At 43.5% G+C, this 17640-nt stretch overlaps 1 protein-coding gene across 4 annotated transcripts; it reads left to right on the top strand.

Annotated features, from left to right (window-relative positions):
* The first annotated feature begins 7484 nt into the window (after positions 1-7484).
* TBXT (T-box transcription factor T) lies at positions 7485-14273 on the top strand. Of its 4 annotated transcripts, none has more exons than XM_035539006.1 (8): positions 7485-7690; positions 7782-8046; positions 8328-8462; positions 9171-9232; positions 9327-9388; positions 10347-10520; positions 12098-12227; positions 14006-14273. In XM_035539006.1, exons 1-8 carry the CDS (start codon positions 7485-7487, stop codon positions 14271-14273), a joined length of 1302 nt encoding a protein of 433 aa, XP_035394899.1. The 4 variants fall into 4 exon arrangements, with proteins under 4 accessions (XP_035394899.1, XP_035394898.1, XP_035394897.1 ...); XM_035539005.1 differs by having other exon boundaries at positions 10344-10520; XM_035539004.1 differs by having other exon boundaries at positions 10344-10520; positions 12095-12227.
* The last annotated feature ends 3367 nt before the right edge of the window (positions 14274-17640 follow it).

The following is a 17640-nucleotide window of genomic DNA, read 5'->3' as shown; positions in this document are numbered from 1 at the left end:
CTATCTAGTTGTTTTCCTCTACTTTCCTTTTTTTTTTTTCTTTTCTTTTTTCCTTTTAATGATTAAGCCCAAAAATGTATCAGACCTCTGTGAGTAAATGTAAGCATGTGAATCCAGTTTAATAACTTAATTTCTGCAATTGCTTTATTCAGTGTGATTGAGGCTAATACAATCAGTAGTGAGAGTAAAGCCAAGCATATGCATACCTCTCTGTGCCTGGGGCCAGGTGGGAAATGGAGGCTGGAGGGGGCTGAAGTAACCCAATTTTCAAGCATTTTGGACTTGGGTAGGACTTGTGTGATTTAGCACCACCGATGAAGGGGTAAATCATTCCTTCAGGTGTTTAACTTCAGGTGCCCAGGCATGTTGCGCTCTGAGCTGCTTTGGTTCTTGTGCCTGGATATAAGCAAGGAGAAGGTGCCGTTGCTGCCTTGTCAGATGTAAGGGCACGGAGGCAGAGAGCTGATTTCAGGTGTTTATGAAGAGATGTCTAGGGAGGAATACGCTGAAAATTAGGCAGAGTAAAATGTGTGCATCACATGAGAAAAAAAGATAGCTTGCAAGTGAGATATCTTTGTAAGAGTGTTTTCTAAGACAAGCAAAGGGAAGTTCATCATCCAGGGACATTTGAAAGGGATCTGGATAAAAGGAGGTCTTTGCTAGACCCTGCAGGGAAATGGTTTTCTTCTGTGTGATGCTGTCTCTGGATATTTGGCATGACACATAGAGATTTTGTTTGAAAATACATGGGGCAGCCAGAAGCTTGTAGTTAGTTGTGCCTTCCCGAGAGATCAGCTTCCATAAAACTGAGTTCCTTTAAAGGAGGTGCCATGCTGTCAGCACATCTGTCTCGAGAAAGGGAAGGAAGCACCGAAGGTGGAGGATTGCTGTTCATTAATTGCATCATATTGAGCTTCCAGGCAGACAAGTACTTGAGACAGCCAAAAGGTGGAGATTTTCAGGTTCCTCCCCCAGCTTTTCCTTTTCCTCCCCCCTTCCCAAAAGAAGTGCTTTGCCAAAACCTCCCTGTGGCAACACCAGGCATTTTAAAGAGGAGTCAGAACCAAAGAATTTCTGGAAACTTGATGAAGTTCAGTCCTATCTTTTCTGGAAGGAAGACTTGTTATGTATATAATCTATCATGTTACACCCCTTTGCCACTGTAATTCAGGGTACAAATTAAAAAAAAAATCCAACAAAAATAAAACAGGCACAAATTATTACCCAGCTTTGCAAACGCAAGGGTTTTCAGCTGTCTATTTCTGCTCTTAGAAGAGAATTATGGGGGCATTTGTTTTTTTATTGAGTTCTATCCTTGTAAGGATTATTCGTGGAAAAACTTCCCTGGCTTTCAACAGAAATTTCACCTGGGTGAAAACTGTAGAATCTAGCTGATGTTTAATAACTTTTTAGCATAAGGGTTCGCTAATAAAGTATGTTTGTGGATTTTCTAATTTCTTTATCAGAAACGGATACCTGACTTACTTAATATTGTGTCTATTTTGAACACTATAATCTTGTATTTGTAGATGTGAAAAAGGGAGAAAACTTCTTCAATGGCAAAGCTCAGTTCATGTTGAAGGCTACATTAAGTGCATCACAGCCATTGCTATTTGAATAGAAATCTATTTACAGTAAATGTAGGAGACAACCTAATGTGTGAGATGAGACATTTGCTGAAAAGGAAGTCTTGAATTAAACTCTATTTTTATCAAAGTTGCCAGTGCATTGGGACTTGAAGATTATTTTTTTTGCTGTTGTTGTTTGTTTTGTTTTGCTTTGTTTTTCCCCTTAACATAAGGTGCCTTGAAGGTAAAGCAGTTCTTTCTCTACTGCTCAGATTGGCCCTGTCCTTGGCATCTGGTTTCTTACAGAAAATTTTTTTGCAAAGCCAGTGATAAACACCAATAATAAGCTGTCTATGGGGCAGAATCTGAGAAGGTTTCAATTAGTGGTGTTTGTGTTGTTTTTTTCTTTACTTTTCTAAAAAAAAGTGAGAAATATAACACAGTTGAGATTTCTTTTAATTCAACTGAAGAATAACAACTCATTTTAAAAAGCTGAAGAAGGCAAATAAATGTTTGCAATGTGCCTGGAAGATTATTAATTTATTACATTAGCAAGGATGCAAGTGGAAAGTCCGTGACTGAAAGCAACTTGTTGACTTAACTTGTTAGCATCAGCAGATTTCATTTCTGAGTTCTCACATGTGACAGTACCTCTGAAAGAACAGAAATGTAATGCAGATTTAAAATGCTTAGCGTCTCTTACAAGATGGCTATTTTCTTCTCTTTTCACTGATATACCTGGGGATATTTTTGGCCTTTTGAATGTGTACTCTGGAATAACACTGCAGTTGGCTCAAAAGTTTCCAGTACTCACTGGTAGAAAATTCCCATACCATAGTGTAGAACAACAAAAAAGGCAAATGACAAAATATCTCTTGAATTAGAAGGTATCAAAAGTACTAATATAGATAGATATGGTTGAGATCAATGTGTTTTTCTGTTCCCATGCAAAGTTAGGCACACACATTTGTAAAGAAAAGGTCAAGACAAGGCAGGAGGATTCAGTGTTGTATACAGCAAGAATACTGATGTGAGTACTCTAGATTGCTGTGTAGCACAGCTTTGATTGTCAAACTAGCTATCAAATGTTATGTTTGTATTTGCACAGGAGGAGACAGATGTTATTTTTGAAAGGTTTTATACAATTAAATTCCTAAGCAGAAAAAGTTGGGTGCACCTTTTTTCTCTTCTCTCTCTTCTCTCTTCTCTCTTCTCTCTTCTCTCTTCTCTCTTCTCTCTTCTCTCTTCTCTCTTCTCTCTTCTCTCTTCTCTCTTCTCTCTTCTCTCTTCTCTCTTCTCTCTTCTCTCTTCTCTCTTCTCTCTTCTCTCTTCTCTTTCTTTTTCTTTTTCTTTTTTTTCTTTTTCTTTTTTTTCTTTTTCTTTTTCTTTTTCTTTTTCTTTTTCTTTTTCTTTTTCTTTTTCTTTTTCTTTTTCTTTTTCTTTTTCTTTTTCTTCTTAAGATCTTAGCCTATGCTTCTGTCATTAACTTTTAAAATAAATGATTCACCTTCTTTAATTATCTTACATCCACAGGGGAATGTAAGAGCTCTTATGAGAGTATGGAAGGAAGCTTGTGAAGAATCTTTCTCAGGTCCCAGGGAGTAAGAAGAAATAGCTGTCCCAGTTAGATCCTCTGCTGTTTTGTTGTTCTTCTTAGAGAATTTGCTGTTAGGCTGTTGGAATCAGAGTTGAAAATAAGAAACTTAGTGCACAGTGTGATCAAAATTGCGCCTCCACAATGTTTGGAACTAGTTTTCCACTGCTGCTTACTATGAAAAGGTAGCACAGATTTTCTAGGCAAGGACCTGTGCATTTTCCTAGCAACCTGCAAGAGTGTTTATGAAAACCCAGGAATGCATTGAGAATCTACGTATCTGAGCTAGATATTAAAAGTAGTTTCACAAAGATGAGCAGTTTTAATTAGCCTAAAGGTCAGAGGCAGGGTGGATCAGAAAAGCATTTAAAGTAAAATTGGCTTTCAAAAAAATACAGCTGTATGTCTTCATGCTTTGGGGAATAAGCTTGTCAATAGAACCACAAAGGCACTGCCCCTCCGACTGGAAACTTTACAAAATGATCTGCATAATCGGGGGTGAAGGGGCACGTCTTCCTGTGTAGCGGCTAACCGCTGTTAGACAGGACATCAGGCTACGTGGACCACTAGTCCTAGGTCACAGCTGACATTTTCTTAGCAAGGGCAAGAAATATTTTCTGGCCCTGGGAAAGTGTCTAACGTGCACGGATTTCAAAGAGGGGCCAGGGTGTCTGTCGTGTCTCCTAGGCACTCCCAGCACTGCCTCCTGTGGCACATGCACTGGTGGTTATTACATGACGTGGTCCCGACACATTCATCATTTGCTGCTCATTCATCATCTCTGTTGTATCTGCATGTGGTACTGACAGCACGCACTGCTAGACAAAAAGATACCGCTTAAATAGTCTCTTTTTACTATGCGGACTATTTTTTTAAACAAATTGGAAGTGCAAAACAAGCCAATGTCTGCAGCATGCTGGAACGAGGTGGAACTAAAACAAGGAGTTTGGTAAAAGTGCAAGTACTCAAAAAGAATCCAGCAGATAAAATACACCCCTGCTAGAGAACCAGAGCATTAGCATTACCTGTGAACAAAGATACTGAATTTTTGTTTTGACATGTAATTACATCTTATTATGCATTATTAGCTTCTCCGATACTTACTTTCATTGCAAATGGTTCCAGAGAAAATAAGGATGAGATATTACCAAAGAAATTTGCTGTGGAATATTTTCACTATGAAGAGAAAAGCTTGCCAAAGTAGAGAGAGATACTGGAGGCTTGTCCAAGGCGAGATGGAGGGTCACTCTCTCAGAACTGGCTCTCCTGGCTCCCAGTCCCTTGTGCTGTAGATTAAATCCACCATCTTCCCACAGCTCACCTCATCATGTGACAAAGGCAGAAAAAAGTGGCCAAGACCCCCTTAGCCTTTGCTGTGTTTAACACAGAGAACCGTAGGAAGCATTCCTGTTTGCCAGATCTCGGTGGGTACATTTCATGTGGAAAGGCTGGTGGTTTTGAAACATTTTACACTCCTGGTCATGAAACAGAGAAGCACAAGCTTCTCTGAATGTCCCAGAAGCTACTCTCCAGGTCTGAGTGCTGCATGACAAGAAGTGGGCATTGCCCATTGTCTCCCTGGGAAGACCAGCAGGAGCTTCTTCAAGGAGATGTCGTGGCAGTAGTTTCTGTTCTCTCTGCAGTTGCCACTTTGTAGTGAACGTTGCCTTGCTTATTTAGACCTTGCCCAGATTTAGAGTTGTTGGTGTCACAGTCCAATTCTTCTGCTCTGTGTTTTCCTCTTAGCAGACCTGCCCAGGATGGTGCACGACGTAAATACTGTGTACGTAATGGAAAAGATGATTTACAGGAAAAAAAATGGTGGTGACTTGATCAGTCTGGGAGTTTTTCACTTTCTTAAAAAATACTAATATGAAAATATTTATATCAGGTGTAGCAGAGTCCTCACTGGTGAAGCAGGTGCAGGTAAGATTAAGGGTAAGATGCGAAGAGTAGAGCTATGAGGTGCTATGTGGGAAGAAGGGAAATGGCTGGGTTTAGAGCAGTGAGAGGCAGCAGTGGACAGGCCTAGAAAGTGTTCAGAGGTTGTAAAGGTGTGCTACTGGTGGGCTTGAGTGGTGTCTGACTGAGTTAAGTTCCAGTCCATTCCTATGAGCCAGATTAAAAAAAGGATCACAGTTACACAGAACTGTTGGTATCAGTTGGTGGGGATTAACTCCAGCAGGGCAAAGAAGAAAACTGTTTGCTATCAGGTGGCTTCCGTGCTGTTTTTTTAATAGCCACAACCCTGATGAGACAGGCAGAGAATTTGATTTCAGACGTTCCTCATTGGAAAGCTGTCCAAGTGCTTTTATTTCATACGGATGAGGGAGTTACCTAGAGCCAGAAGTTAGGAATAATCTTGGCAGCATAGAGTTTAGAAGAGGCTGTAAGCCCTCAGGCAGCATTCAAGGCAATTGCAAGTTCCAAAATAGGAGATAGTCAAGACTGAGGTACAAGTAGCCAGCTGAATAGGAAAAATGTTAGCCTTATTTATAAAATAAACAGTGTTTACCTTGCCTGTGGAATGGTGAGGGAGGAAGGAAGAAAAGGGTTAAAACGAAAAGGGCAGAGGAAAAAAAATGGAAAAGATGTTGATTTATTTTTAAAATTCTGCAATTACAAATCAGGATTTGTATCTTTGTCTTTTTCTAGAGGCCTTATTATTTTGTAGCTGTGAAGCACCCAGTTTGTCTCAAGCCCTACAGTAATCTCCATGAAGTGCTCAAAGGAGAGGGAAAGGAGAAACTATGGATTCTCTACTGCCCTGAAGTCTGTTTTTGGTATTAAAAGAACTGCAAAAGGAGTATGGATACTTAGCACTGTGTACTTGGATAAAGAGAAATAGTACTTAGGGCATAGGTGAATATTTCCCTTAAAATGTGTTGTTTTGGTTATTAAAAAATCTGAAGACTTCTGCGTTTGTGACTTGAACATTGACTTTTCAGCTCACCTTGACGTATCTCAGCAAGAAACATTCACCGTAGTGTGCTTTGGGAACTGTGTGGGTTCAGACATAGAAAACATGTTTATGATAGGGTCTCTCAGCAGGACTCCTGGTAGGATGCTTATGATGAGGCAAGTACTGTCATTGTACTCCTGAGGCAGACTACATCTTCCGTGTGGGTTTTGCTTTGTTTGTTTGTTTAAAGATTATCCTTTACGCCAGGATAAAGCAGCAAACAGCATCTCTTGCTCTGCTGCTTCCCTTTGCAGCCCCAGTGGTCCATCGCGCCTGATCCTTTTTTGTTGTTTTGTTTTTAGAGAAATGGCCTGTGAAGAGGGGTGGGCGGCTCTGATTTGTGTCATCCGCTTGCTCCTGCTAGCTCTCACAAGATTATTTGGTTTGAGTAGTGCCATAACTGGTAGCATTAGGTACTGGAAGGGATATTCTAGCTAAACATTTTGAGTCGAAAGTAATCTGCACGCAGGTTTGCTGATGCAACCCATCTTTTAGCCAGCCTCTCCCTTAAGGGCTTTCACGCGAGCCTCAGTTTATTTGGTTGTTTTTCCCCAGTTGTTTGTCGCCAGGGGAAGTTTGATCATTGACTTTCATGCAGGAAGGCTCAGGATCTGAGCGCTTGAGCCGGAGAGGGTACTTAGCAGTACTCAGGCACGCATCTGACCGAGCCACCGGGAGTTTTGCCACCTCGGGGAGACGCAGGGTGCCGCTCTGCTGCCCTCCCGCTTGCTGAGGGCAAAACAAACCAAAATCAACACGTGCTGCGTCGGGACTGCTTGAAAAGCGAGTGTGTGTTTTGGGAAACGTGGATGCGTGTTAAGACTTTGGGACAAAATCAGTGGAAAAAATGTGAAAATAAAAGTGAGCGTGGGGCAAGCAGCACGGCCACATCCAGCCCCAGCCTGACGGGGCGGGCAGAGCGGAGGGCTCTGAATCCCCCTTCCCTTCCCTTCCCTTCCCTTCCCTTCCCTTCCCTTCCCTTCCCTTCCCTTCCCTTCCCTTCCCTTCCCTTCCCTTCCCTCTGCCCGTCCCGCCGGGACCATTTCCTCGCGCCCGCCGGCTTTGATGGCGGCGCGGGCAGGCGGCGGTGCCGGCCGCGGTCTGATATGGCCGCGGGGAGCCAATGGCGCCGCCCGGGCGGGCACTTCAAAGCGGCGGCCCGCCAATGGGCGCGGGCCCCCCGCGGGCCGCGTGATGTCAGCGGGGGCCGTTTATGGCCGGTATAACCGCGGCCCCCTGCCCGCTGCCGCGGCGCTGAGGGCAGGCAGCGGGGACGCCGCAGCGCCGCTGCCGCCGCTCGGGGCCGTGCCGGGCGGGTGCCCCGGGGAGGCGAGGCAGGGCCGGGCCGGGCCGGGCCGCCATGAGCTCGCCGGGCGCCGAGGGGGCGGGCAAGGCGGCGCCGTGCCGCGTGGAGCACCTGCTGAGCGCCGTGGAGAGCGAGCTGCGGGCGGGCAGCGAGAAGGGCGACCCGACGGAGCGGGAGCTGCGGGTCAGCCTGGAGGAGGGCGAGCTGTGGCTGCGCTTCAAGGAGCTCACCAACGAGATGATCGTCACCAAGAACGGCAGGTACGGACCGGGGGGGGTCGGGGGGGACCGGGGTGCGCCCTGGGGTCCCATCCCCGTCCCCCTCGCACCGCCTCCCCGTGTCGCCCCGCAGGAGGATGTTCCCGGTGCTGAAGGTGAGCGTGTCGGGGCTGGACCCCCACGCCATGTACTCCTTCCTGCTCGACTTCGTGGCGGCCGACGGGCACCGCTGGAAGTACGTGAACGGCGAGTGGGTGCCGGGCGGCAAGCCCGAGCCGCAGGCGCCCAGCTGCGTCTACATCCACCCCGACTCGCCCAACTTCGGCGCGCACTGGATGAAGGCGCCCGTCTCCTTCAGCAAGGTCAAGCTCACCAACAAGCTCAACGGCGGCGGGCAGGTAAGCGGCGGCTCGGCGGGGGAGCCGGGCCCGGGACGGGGGGCTGCCGCAGGAGGCGCTTGGCACAGCCCCCCGGGGCTGAGGGGCCGTGGTGATGAGGCAGAAAGCCCACCTGCAGCGCCCCTTCCTGCCCACAGCTTCGCTTTTAGGGCTTGACAGCCCTATACATGTGTGTAGGGTTCCTATAAACAGCCCTATACACGTGTGTAGGGTTTGTTGTCTCTCTTTCACTGGCTGTGGAGAGCTGCCCTTGCTCACCTGCTCCGTCTGCTTGCTCGCAGATCATGCTGAACTCCCTCCACAAGTACGAGCCTCGGATTCACATAGTGAGAGTCGGTGGCCCGCAGCGGATGATCACCAGCCATTCCTTCCCGGAGACCCAGTTTATAGCCGTGACGGCGTACCAGAACGAGGAGGTATGCCCGGTGGGGAAGAAACCTCCTGGAGCTTGCACCCTTTCAAGTGGCAAAGTACCGTTACAAAGCAAAATAGCGGGGCTCCTGGCACAGCTTTTCTTTCTCTGTGCTTTCCCTTCCTTCTGTGCTTCATTTGAAGTTAAATGTGAAAACGCTATCAATCTATAACAACGCAAAGTTCTGTTCACCATCTCAATATATGCTGCAAACTTACTGCCAGAGAAATTCTTAATAGATTCTTTAGGGCAAGCCTTTACGGTAAGAAGCACAGTTGTTATTTTCAACTGAATTATGAAATAACTGGAAGCGCCATTTTCAGAGCAGACTTTTCTGTCTGCCAAAGTGTGCATCTGTATTTAATGAACCTGTAAGTTAACAGTCTAGAGATTTGTTGATGCCTCTTTTGCTCTGTCCTGAAACTCAAAGCTTCTAACTTTAGTGTGCCTTCTTAACTGTTTCCTTACTTGATAAATAAACTCAGGCAATTCAGTCCTGTAGAATTTAGGGACTAATTCCTAGCCCGCTGTTAATATTTCAGACATTAGGTGCTCTTTAATTGATGTATATAGGTATCACAGGCCCAACCATATTCCTTCAAAAATATGTGATTTTTCTGACTTGAACGGAAAGTACTAATTTGAGTCTTTAATTTCTTTATGATGATGAATAGTAATACTTGCAAATAAAAATGTTTGTTGTTGCTTTTAGATCACAGCTTTAAAAATTAAATACAATCCATTTGCAAAGGCATTTCTTGATGCAAAGGAAAGGTGAGAGCTCTTAACTCAATTCTAAAGTTTGTGGAAATCTTTTTCAGATTACGAAACCATGCTCTTAACTAATTTGGCATGATTTCTTTTACAGAAGTGATCACAAAGATATGATGGAGGAAGTGGGAGACAACCAGCAGTCTGGGTATTCGCAGTGTATGTTTCCTTTCATTTGGCATCACGCGTGTAACTTTGAATTTTCCATCTCATCTGTTAATTAATCAAAACTTTGAGAGCAGCATTTGCTGGTTGGCTTGTTAGTTCTTACGGAAAATAGTATTACTGATCCTTAGGGTTGGCGTTCATGCAGGTTTGTGATCGTTTAAACACGATGATATATATATATATGTGTGTGTGTGTGTGTGTGTGGTTCAGACAGCAGTATTACTATCAAAATTCCTTCACAGAATTTTGCAGTGACTATTGTTTCCAAAAAGACAGCTGAAGACAGCAATGGTCATATGGATATGGAGACTAAAGTTCTGTTAAAATACAGCAGAAAACTATCAAAATAGTTCTTATTTAAGACAACTAGGAACATTTGCTTAAAAAGTTATGTCAGATGAATAAAAAGTACTTAATAGTGTTTTAACGATTTGTGTTTTAAAAGGTTGTTGCCAAAAACTGTTTGCAGCATATAAAAGGGGGAGTTGAGCTGTAGTAGGAATTGCTTCCTTTCAGTGAAAGCACTTGGTTTTAAGAGTTCTTAGCAGCCTGAGAAATGTCAGAGCTTAGCTATAAGCTGAGACCCCCAAAAGGGCAATTTAAAACTGACAATTACACTGTTACTGAGCACACAAATGATCACACCCTACCCAGGTAAGGGATGGTTTAACCGTTTCAGTGTTTCCTTACTGTGATTGTAATTAAATGGTGGTTTTAAAAAATGTTAGCTTGACACGGGGCTTTTTCTAAGTTGCTCTCTGAATGTTCCTTCATAAGACCATTTAAGAGCATTGTAAAATCCAGACTTTTCAGGCTTATAGAAACCTGTTTTCCTTTTGCGAGTGTGCATTTCCTCCCTGATCATTATTTATCTCATTGCTATGCCTTTCTTTCAGTGCCTGGCTGCATTACATACTCATCATACAAAACTCTTGCTTTCTCACAGTAGGTAGTTGGCTTATTCCTGGGACTGGGACTCTGTGCCCTCCTGCCAATCCTCACCCTCAGTTTGGAGCACCCCTGTCGCTCTCCCCTGCTCACAGCTGTGAAAGGTACTCATCGCTGAGGAACCACCGCTCTGCCCCTTACCCCAATCCCTACACCCATAGAAACAACTCGCCAAGTAAGTTGTACTTTGCAGCTATGTGAAGATGGGAAATTAGGCACGGGATGCGAGCGTTGAGCAGTGTGCATCTAGAGTGACACCACAGAAACGGAGGTCACTGTCTAGTTCAGTTGACACAGAGGGTTTGGGGCTAGCATTGCAAAGAAATAGTAACAATGGGTATGTGTCCCCACAATCTTTACAGTGGAAAGAAATGAGGTTGGTGGCTGCTAGTTGATTAGATTGCATTGTGCTAGTTTTGCTGTGTCTTTTTGAATTGCTATGACTGTTGAGGTTAAACTTTGACTTTTTTTTAAAGTTAAGTTTGAAAGTGAGGGTTTTACTTGATAGTTTTAGGAAAGACAATGAAATGAAATCATACAGGTCCAGTTCTGGCAGTGGGATTACTTGCTGTTAACACATTTAAGCAAATTATTGAGGGCCTGATTCTGTCTTATGGATGTATTGCTGTAGTTTACATCAATGCATTAAGATTGTCCTCAAAAAATGTTTCACAACTGGATACGAGTTAATAATGTGCAGTTCAGTAAATTGCAGAGCTACTTATCAGTGGTGCCCAGTAACAGCTAAATAGCTTAATGCTCAGTGTCTTAAGCCATACATACATAAGGAAGAGAAAAACAGGTCATTTTTAATAATGATTTTTTTCACTCTTGTGACAAAAGCCTGCTAACAATTTTTGTCCTTAATGGATATTGAAGGTTTCCACTTAGAAAAATATTTTATAGCTTGAATTGTGCATGAATATATAGGCTTCCAGGTGCAGCCTAATCCATCTTATATCTAGCTTTGTAGTTTATTTTAAAGAAGAAAGCTAGCTTTCCATGGACGCTTCTTGCATCCTGAAATTCTATGCAAGATCCATGACCTGAAACAAAATAAAAACAAAATACTTCCAGTGTTCCTCCTCTTTCCCCAGTTTTAACAAGAAACCTTTTCTCCTTCACTTAGCCAGCTACCAAAGCAACTTCCTTCTGGCTATCGATGGCTGTATAGGATTCCCTTTATTTCCTCCTAATGCCTCTGCCGTGTTGGAGAGCCAGTTTTGGTCACAGGCTGAGTAGTTTAAGCCACAGTCCAGTTGCTCTTGATGACACCTAAGGCAGACTTGACAGCCTGTGGTGGCATCCTTAACTCAACACTGGGATATGTGGTTCAGACTGTTTATTATCCAGGGCTGCCAGACTGTTACTGCCCATGTAGGTGACGGAGATAAAGAAGGTGCTTTGGAAGAGAGATTGGGGTAGCATAAGTAAGGAGCCCACCTCTTTCCATTGACTGAATAAGGAAGGATGGCCTGAATTAGCAGGTGGTTTGAAGATAGATAGCTTTTTCTAAGTAAGACTTTGGAGTTGTAAGTTGAGGAAAGCATCACTTCAGTAAGGGCAATGCAGCGAACTTGTAAGCTTGGCACAACTGGTAGATGACTGTTTTTCTGTGTGTGTGTGTGTGTGTGTTGCGGGGGGGGGTGCAGTTCAAGGCAGTAGTGTGGGGGGTGGTTTAAAGCAATCCATTGCATTTGAACACAAGATTATTTGGTCTGATTCTAGTGTGATTGCTTGTTTTCTCAGCAGCCTATGCGGATAATTCCTCTGCCTGCCTTTCCATGCTCCAGTCCCACGACAACTGGTCTACTCTCGGAGTTCCCACACATACAACTATGCTGCCCATGAGTCACAGCACTGGCACAGCTACTGGCTCCAGGTAGGCATCCTTCAGAAACGCTAGTAAGAAAAGGTTGAAAGAGGAGGTAGAGAGTCACCATTAAATTAAAAAATCTGTATGGCCACAAGCAAATCATTGTATGCGCAGGGGTGGCACTGAGAAGGTCTAATTACAAGGAAAACAGATTGATGAAACAGATAAGTTAGTTTTGATGCTTTGGAAATGTAGCTACTTGTGACAACAATATTTTATAAATTAAGGATCAAAAATCATTTAGACAAGCATCCACAGAATTTGAGGATGGTCTGTTAAATTTCATCTCATTTTGCTTTTAAGCAAAATGCTATTTAAATTTTTTTTATCTGTCTTGTTTTAGCCAGTCACTGTTTTCCCCTCCACCTTCACACACCCTTGTTCTGCTACAAACAAAGTGTCAGTGAACTGCAGTGTGGAGAAGGAACAAGTGGCAGGGGTAGTAAATATCTACTTAAGTGTTGTTTGATAAGCCAGCGTAACATCAAATTGTGTAATTGGTGAAAACCTCAGTTTTGCGATTGCGTAAATGTTTCTGTTATTCTCTTTGTACTTACTATCTTGATTAAAGTTTCAGTCCTTTAGCAGAGATTCTGGTTGACTTGATCTTGAAAGTCTTTTCCAACCTAAACAACTGCATGGTGGGGGGTTGAAACTAGATGATCTTTAGGGTCCCTTCCAACCCAAAGCATTCTATGAGTATATGAGTCTATGATTCAGCTTACAGTCAGTCCCTTGGAGCTAAACTTAAAAATTCAAAGGAATACAGTTAAGGTGGTAAAATCTTTGCTATTAACCACAGAGGACTGAGGTTTGGGCATCTTTTTTGGCAACTCATACCTACTACTTGGTTTGTGGGAAACATTCTTCTTTGAGCCATGCACATTGACACTTAAAAGTTAGCCAGAATATGTACCACTACCCTGTGTAAGATAGCTGTATTACTGAACAGAAGTTTTAGTCCTGAATGGCTGTTAACAAGTTAACAGGTACTCCTAGCATTTCTTTCCAAGGCTGCCCCCCCCAGGGTACGTACTTGGAAAGTTGCAAAGTTCACTGAGTTTCAGTTGCTGCATTAGGACTTGCCCAGTAGATAAAACCTGTAGAGCTGAAACTGTGGGACCTTGGGACCTTGATGGCATTTCTGCCATCCCTTTTGTCTAAGCTTCTACCTGTAAAGCAAGAATAATATTTCTTTTTTTTTTTTTTTTTTTGGTAAACTGCTTGGAATATACAAGTAGAAAGTGTGAGTGTGCATGTGTATGTATATACACCCAGAGGGTGAGAGAGAGTGGAGGCTGCAGAGCCCTGACAAGGGTCAGGGTTTTTTTCCCCTTTGAAGCAACCCTTTTTGTGTTATCCCTGCAATCTGCATCCATTGATATAGCTCTTCCTTTTCTAACATGAGATGACAAACAAGGTCCTAGGAAGGCCAAATTGCTGTCTCCTGTCTGTCCCTCTCTGACTACAGAGGGACCAAAGGGGGATCAGGGCTTTGACAGACTCGTGGCAGTAGATTCAAGCCTGTCTGGGTGCCACACCAGCTGTGTCCAGTGACCCCAAGGTCACATCGCTTTCCCCTGAGGCCAGGGTATGGCACGGTTCTGGAATCAGCTCTCAGACCTGTGCATTTTTTTTAGGCTGGTCTGTTAATTCCTTAGTTTGGCCTAAAATTTACCTGTGTACTTGTGTACAGCAAACAAACCTGTGGGAGCTGCGTGGTGAGCTGAGCACCTGCCAGCAGAGCCTGCAGTCACTGATAACCTCTTGTGTTTGTCTTCCAGTCAGTACCCTAACTTGTGGTCTGTGAGCAACAGCACCATCACGCCAGTGTCCCAGTCGAGTGGGATGTCCAACGGCCTGAGCTCGCAGTTCTTACGTGGCTCCCCAGCGCACTACTCCGCCCTTCCGCACCCGGTCGCTGCCACCGCCTCCGCGTCCCCGCTGTACGACGGCGGGGCCCCCACGGACCTCCCTGACAGCCAGTACGACGCCTCCGCGCACGCTCGGCTGGCATCCACATGGACACCTGTCACCCCACCTTCCATGTAAACACCAAGGCCTTTTCCTTCAAAACAGACTGTTTAGCTACTGAATTACTTTAAATGCTTAACCCTTAAGGAAGAGAAAAAGAAGACGTGAGGTAAATTACAGATAAAGCATCTGCACTGCTTTGCACAAAGCATATAAGTCATGCCTCTGGTACTGAGCAGTGCGTCATTAACTTCATGTAGAGTTTACAAACCTGGTGAGCGTGCAATTCTGAGAGCAGATTCACTGCTTTTTTAAATTTTTTTTTTTTAGTTTGATAGGTCTAATTTTTAAGATTTTGACTTAGATTCCAAGTTTCTCAGTGTTCCAATGTGTTTGGACCTGAAGTTTGGTACCTGGACAACTTTTTTGAGTAAGTTACTTGTTACTGTTTTTCATTTTTTTTTGTTGTCTTTGTTTTGTTTTTTAATGGCAAACTTAGGTATAGCCATGAGAAGACTTATTAAGTGTCTAGTTAGAAGCATTCTGAAATCTGCACAAATGTAGCTGAGGACAGAAGTTTTTGGAAAATCACGTGCACTAATGCGTATTTGTCTCACAAATACGTTGTGTTCTTAACTGTATGCTTATTTCCTTGCTGCTGAATTAATGTTGAGACAATCTGCAAGAACTGTTTTCTTCCTAATTAATTGCAGTATTATTGTTTAGTCTAAAGTGTTTTACCCAAAAGACTCCTTTCTGAGGTACGTTTTGCTGTTTGATCATATCAGACACCTGTCACCTTTGCTAAACATCTTCATTTCAAATAGCCAGTGTCTAATAAGGAGCCCTGTCTAAAACCTTTTCAAGTTGCTGAAAAAAAAACATCACTGATTTTGATGGTCTCTGGCTCAGGCCTTAAAGGAGGGAATTCAATACCTGGAGAATCATTCTAATTTATTTTATTTCAGTGTTGTACTCTGCTGATCTATTTATTATTTGGTAAGTTGCAACTTTGTTGTCTACATGTTAAGATATGTAAATAATCCATCAATCCACGGTGTACTTTTAAAGACAATCATATGTGGGATATGTCACCCAATGGCACACTGAACTATGTGGGTGTAAGTAGTTAAATTATTGTTAAGAGAGGAAAACTCCAGTTAGCAGTAACTGGGGGAAAAGTATGGATATACTAAGCTTTAAAATACATTGCTTGACTTGATGGAAAGGCCAGGTCTTGATAAAACCCTACCTTCAGAACTGATATTAAGTACTAAGATTTAAATTTCTTTCACAGACCAACTCAAAACATTGGTTCAAAGGGTGCTCTTGGAGATGTCTGTTTCTCCCACTGACTGGCAAGTGCATATCCCAAGGAAAGTGAATTGTTTTGCAAAAGCCATAGTAGATAACTTTTAAAATGAAGTGCCTAATATACTGAAGCAAAAATCTGAATCAGGGAATTCTTTAAATAAACTTACCAATGTGTGCACAAGAGCTACAGTGGCAGCTTTAAGCTGAAGAAGCAGTATTAGCCACCATGTCGGTCTCTTTGGAACCCTACGGGCAGGTCCCTGCACCCAAAAAGATTTTGGCAGGATTTTTTCCCTGCAGAAAGATTTCTGTGCAACTGCAGGACGTGGCCTCTTGGAGGTGCTCCGGCAAGAGACCGAACCAGAAGCAGACGGCTGCACGACTGTGTTCTCTGTCAATACTGTAAATATTGATCTAAGCTCTCCTATTTTATTGTGAAAGCAAATTGTGTAAATGATGTAAGTGCATTATTATTTAGAATATTTTGTAGAAGTTAGCAACGTATTTCACTGTAATTTTTTACTTGTTCTTTGGAAGCATAATTTAAATTGGAAACAAAATGAATAAAGATTCTTAAATAAACTCAATGCTTAATTTTCAGTTTTTGGGGGGCGGAGGGGAAAGCTGAAAAAATGCACACCAGGCACACTGAACCTACAGTATGTTGAACTTCCACAGCGTGGTTTCACAAATGGTTCGAGCTGCACAGCTTATCTTCCGGTCGTGGGCGAAGGGTCAGAGAGTTCTTTGCACCCAAATTGATGGTTATGTAGTCGTGAAGATCTTAAATGTGGAAGTGAGCATTTTAATAGAAAGACTGTGAGATGCTACATCCTCGTCATCTGCTTCTCCCTCTTTATTTCTCCTTCCCTGACTGACTGGGGTGGGACTGCAGCTGGTGTTGGCTTGGCAGCGCCATATGGTCGGGATGCATGCCTAGCCCATGTTGCAGAGGGAGCCAGCTTTAACCTTCACCCCAAGGATACCTGTGCCCTCAAAGCAGGCTCCTCACATGAAGAGGGACACACAGTGGAAGGGAAGAGACCTGAGAGGTGTGGAGTAAGTGCTAGGGCAGTGCTGCAGGATGTCCCAGCGCGGGGGTCAATGGTTTCACAGACTCTTGCAGAGCTTCCACAGAAGAAACGACTGCCATCCATGCAGACCGAAATAGTTTTTCCATCTGTTGATTTAGCTGGAGCTTGCCAACTCACCTGCTTGCAGATAGGCACTGCCTGGTGTGACATGGAGGAGCAATTTACCCATTTCTTGCCTTAACTTGGTGCATGGCCTTGGAGGCCTCTGTGACAGTGCTGATGGGCACTTAAGGCCAGCAGAAGCTTCCTGATGACTGGAAGAACATAAGATATTAATTAACTTGGGAGCTAAACTATTTCTCATCCACTCTGGCCCCTGAAAGAATCCAATACTCACGTACAAGAGAACCTGTCTGTGTGGTGGGCAGTTGAGGTGACTCCGTTACTCGTCAAGGAGTTGCTATATACTTTGGGGAGCAATAGGAACCAGTGTGTTAGTATTCAATCTTTGTGTCATTTTTTGCTGGAATAAGTTTCTACCAGAAAAGGCTCCATTTCACAAAACTGTATTTAGAATTTCAAAATCAAAATTTCAGCATTTCTAGCTCATGATTTTTTCCCCTTATCACCTGCATTGTAACTTAATTTTCTGATCAGTTTTAGTTGATGTTTACATATAATTGGAAGGAGTTAATTGGAAGGATATAATTACCTCATCCTTGCAGTGGGATATTAAATGAGGAGAACCAGAGCCTGAGCAATGCAGTACCCAACAAAAACACTGCTCAGGCCTCATAGTTTTATTTGCAGTAACGTTGGATTTTCTTCAGAAGAAGCAGCGCCTTACTAATGAGGTTGAGAAAACACCTACGTGCTATGACTCCTGCATTAATTTGTCTGCATGAGTCTGGAAATAAACCCACAGACTTCGGAAATGCTTCTTTCAGAGTACATGACCCCAGATGCACAGATATTCATTTACATGGCAGAATCAGTTAACGTGGCTGGGATGAAAGACTAAAATGTTTGAGGTGCTAGTGATACACTGCTGCTAGCTGCTTTTCCCCTTCAGGAAGGGCGGGCAGCCCCAGGCAGCT

Source organism: Cygnus atratus, chromosome 3 (genome assembly GCF_013377495.2).
Source record: "Cygnus atratus isolate AKBS03 ecotype Queensland, Australia chromosome 3, CAtr_DNAZoo_HiC_assembly, whole genome shotgun sequence".
Classification (NCBI taxonomy): domain Eukaryota; kingdom Metazoa; phylum Chordata; class Aves; order Anseriformes; family Anatidae; genus Cygnus; species Cygnus atratus.
This window is presented reverse-complemented; position numbering and strand designations above follow the sequence as displayed.